The sequence below is a fragment of the Benincasa hispida genome, chromosome 1, assembly GCF_027475165.1.
Source record: "Benincasa hispida cultivar pf3 chromosome 1, pf3_genome.v1.1, whole genome shotgun sequence".
Lineage (NCBI taxonomy): Eukaryota > Viridiplantae > Streptophyta > Magnoliopsida > Cucurbitales > Cucurbitaceae > Benincasa > Benincasa hispida.
Window position 1 is genome coordinate 11400383 of NC_143478.1, and position 4242 is coordinate 11404624.

General features: G+C 34.2%; 1 protein-coding gene and 1 long non-coding RNA gene across 2 annotated transcripts; one reads left to right on the plus strand and one right to left on the minus strand.

The window, feature by feature from the left end:
- Positions 1-1047: 1047 nt before the first annotated feature.
- LOC120089217 (ethylene-responsive transcription factor ERF034-like) lies at positions 1048-2053 on the plus strand. The gene has a single exon (XM_039046629.2). The coding sequence runs from the start codon at positions 1255-1257 to the stop codon at positions 1939-1941; it is 687 nt and encodes a 228-aa protein (XP_038902557.1). The 5' UTR covers positions 1048-1254; the 3' UTR covers positions 1942-2053.
- A 905-nt stretch (positions 2054-2958) lies between these two features.
- LOC150038237 (uncharacterized) lies at positions 2959-3620 on the minus strand. The gene is made up of 3 exons (XR_016531074.1): positions 3482-3620; positions 3193-3253; positions 2959-3090 (listed from the first exon to the last, which is right to left on the minus strand). It is a non-coding gene; the product is annotated as an uncharacterized LOC150038237 (long non-coding RNA).
- Between the last annotated feature and the right edge of the window lie 622 nt (positions 3621-4242).

Here is a 4242-nt window from a genome sequence, read left to right on the forward strand (position 1 = left end):
TTAAGTATTTAATGATATACAATATTTCGTATTACGTAATACTAAAAATTTTCTAGCATGCTCCAATATCTGGAGTTGTTGAGGCCACGAAGGTTGACCTTTCAAAACATGCTTCTACACATCACTTTTAAAGAGTTTTTTATACCATGTTTCGTAATTCGTCCTTCACTTTTTAGAAAAAATAATAATAAATAATAAAAAAAATAAAAAAAACTTGAAATTACTTCAAGCTAACCTTGTTTAATTGTAAAGCTCCACCAAAAGGATTACTAAAAAGAGATTCATTTTTTTAAATCGTTTAGATACACTAATAGGGTATTAAATCCCTTCTCACTTCCATATGTTCGTTTTATTGTATGTCTCTTTGATTCGAAAAATATCTTGTTAAGAATTATTTATTTGTCCATATATATGTATTTATCCCTAATGCACTAACAAATACATCTTTTATTGAACTCCGATAAAAAACACATTAATAAAAAGACAACTGAGTATCTGTACATGTAAGGCTCGAGTTCAAGAGGGATATGAGAATGAACCAAAATCAAGTCTGGAGGAATCTTAAAGACATGAAAGTAAGGTTAAAAAATGTTTAAAAAGAATTTTGTACATATACCAACAAGGTACAGCTTCATTTGCTAGGCAACTTGTGAATGAAATCAAATCATACTAAAAAAAAACAAGTTTATGAATATAGTTTTCGCTCTTAGAAGTCATTCAAACATTGAGAATGACGTTGTCATATCACAGGAGATGCATAATCATATAACCAACATAAGTATAACTTAACATTTAAGGCATTGCTTTCTCTTTTTTTATATCAGAAGTTCGAATTCTCTTCCCATAAACACATAGTCATGAAACTTAAAAAAAGAAGGAAAAAAAAAAAAGATTTGACAAAATATATATATAAAAAAAACGAGAACATGCATTTCCAAAACACCCACATGGAAATCAAAATTGGGACTTAGCTGTATTTTCTCCTTTATTTTCCTAAAAACATGAGGACCCCAATCCTTCTTTTGTACTCTTATTCTTTCTTTTCCTTCACACAACCAATACAGCCCATCCCATTTGAAAGCAAAGAAAAAAGAAAAGAAAAAAAGAAAGAGAGAAAAAAATATTGAAAAAATAGAAGTGTGCTGCTGTGTGAAAGTAAACATGAAAATGTGTTAATAAAATGAAAAGCCTCCCATTGTTGTGCCAAATTATACTTAAGACCACATTTAGCTTTTCTTCTCTCTCCATCATCAAATGGAACCATTTCTCAATTACATTGAAGCATCTGATGCTAAAGCAACCACCTTTTGCAACTCTGCTTCTATCACGACCTTCGAATACGAACAAGTTTCTGAGAAGCGAAAACAGAGGAGCACTCAAGAAAACAGAGACCACCCCATGTTCAGAGGAGTTCGAAAACGAAATTGGGGCAAATGGGTCTCTGAGATTCGTGAGCCGAGGAAGAAGACCAGAATTTGGCTTGGAACTTACCCAACGCCGGAAATGGCAGCCAGGGCACATGACGCCGCGGCGCTGGCAATTAAGGGTCAATCTGCTTTTCTCAATTTCCCTGAATTGGCACAATTCCTTCCTCGCCCGCTCTCCAAGTCCCACAAGGACATTCAGGCCGCCGCAGCACAGGCGGCGGCCGCCACATTTTCCGCGGGAAGCACTGGTGAAGGTGGAGGAGGGGAAGCGGAGGGGGAGAACAGGGAGCCTCTGTTTTCTGGAAGCGATGGGGGAGACAGAACAGAGGACTCCACAAACTCCCTGACGACGGCGGCCGGTGACGAGACATTGTTCGATTTGCCTGATTTGTTCGCCGGAAGTTCTGATTTGAAAGATGGGTTTGTTTATCATTCTTCATTGTGGCAGTTATGTGCGGCGGCCGATCATAATGGTTTTCGGCTGGAAGAGCCTTCATTCTGGGAGCTCATTTAAGTTAAATATGTGTCTTTATTTTCCACTCCATCAGAATTCTGTTTCCAGAGATGATGTATTTTTGTTCTACTGTAATAATGAAATGAATAACAGAGTAAAAACGTTTTGGAAATATTTAGTCTTCCTGTGAGATTAATCTGGTTAACATTTGTTTTTAAAGAAAAGGTGTAGTCCCTACTCTATAAATGTTGAGAAGATACTCACACTGTCTATTCTTGGATAGAAATTATTATTATTGTTGTTGTTTTAAGATTTATTGAATTTATAAAGACTAAAGTTTAGACATGGATTTGAAAGTTTAGACTAAAGTAATCAAATATTTTTCATTCAACATCTGACTATTGCAATAAATCCAAAAAAATCCTAATTTGATGATTTGGATGGTTCTAAAACGATAATGTTTCTGCGGCTCGAAAATGTGTTTGTATAATTTGTATCAAAAGTATTGAAAAATACTCTGAATTAGAATAACTTGGGTTTAATTAGTAGATGTATAATTGATAAAACTTAGTTCAAAAGTCTGAAATATAGACTATACGTAATGTAGATTTCATAAACTAACCTAGAGTAACTAAACCTATCAAGAAAATATAAGTTGAAAGGTTTAACTTATTATCTAGTACCACAAATGTGAAGCATGTGAATTTGAAGTACCTACTTCAAAAGTACGTGTTGAAATTTAAACTTCAAATCACACAAATATGGACTAGCATCCATAGAATATGATGTGTTTTCTCTATCAAGTTTTGCAAGAGGATCAAATAAAAACACAAGTTGATGACATCAAGGCAGCTGCTATAAAAATGTGTGAGAGAGAGCAGTTGAATTACAATTTTCCAACTAGCAAACAGAGAGAAGCATCACTTTTTTAACAAGACATCAACTTATCCTGTTCATACATGAGACACATTTCAATTCACAAGGTTTGGTGGCAAGTGACCTCATTCATCCTGTCTCGGTATATCTTCTTTATAATATTCCAATTTTCCATCATTTTCTTTAGCTATTAGCCAAAATTTAAAGGATGATTATGAGATCCCCTTGGCCCCAACTCAAATATTGCAATAGAAGAAATGATCCTCTTAATTATTGGGCAGTTTTTTCCTTTCTAAAGAAGAAAGATTTAATTAACGGTATCCCATCGCTGAACTGCACCACCAATGTTTTCTGATTTAATAATAATTGGAATATGACAAAAGTAAAGACAAGAAGAAAAGTAGATTTGGAATAATACAATTATTGAATGAATACCTTGCAAATGGGGTTGATTCAAGAGCGAGCTAGTTGACATCAATGTTGTCTTCATTGAAATCTACATCACAACCAAAAACCATGATCACCATTCATTACATCATTGACCCTATGTTTGGTCTGCATCAAATCTACACAAACTGAAATCTTGGGACATTTTCAAATGAACAAGGAAAGTAATAAAATGGAGAGAGGAAAAAAAGGAAAGAAGACTATTCAATAACATATTTATTTAGCCAAAAAGAATTATGGGCACTGCCACAACTGAAAAGGAGAAAAGAAATCATACCCCATGTCTTAAGTTTCCTTCATCAAATTTGTTGCTTTTTATGTAAAAGAGGTGCAAAATGCCATAGGAGAAATCATGTGACACTTGTATGCTTTTGATGTGTGCTGTCCCCATTTTGTTCCATATTGATTTTCCTTGAAGGGACAGAGCCTTTTTGTAAGATGAATTACAGTAATACTTATAAAAATGAGAATCGTTCAGTACTTGCCTATTCAGTATATAGTCACAGTAACCTCTCTCTCTCTCTCTCACACACACACACACAAAAATAATAATAAAAAAAAAAATTAAAAATCATACAATGAAGAAAAGCTCTCACAAGATTTAACCACACGCCCATAACAAGACAACATAGTCCTTCCTGACTAACCAAATTTCAACCTCCGTACAATAGGACCCTTTTTCTAGACCAGTTATAATCATTACCCCAGAATATTTCACATGCCATGTTTAAGGCATCACAACTTGATCAATCTAATTAAAATATCTTTTGGAAAAATAATTAACAAAAAGTAGAAAATGGAAATCACTAATGATCTGGACATCCGGAATTTGCAGATCGGTTGAAATTCCATTGAAGAAAGCTCTATTTTTCTATACCGAACACTACTTCGGTTAAACAATGCTCATCCTTGGCCTGTAAAGACAGAAAAACATGAGAAACTTTCCCCTTCATTTCTCGACAGTGGAGCAAGCAACTGCTATAGGACCAAGGACCAAAATGAAATAAAAATAAAAAGATAAAAAACGAGATTAAAAAG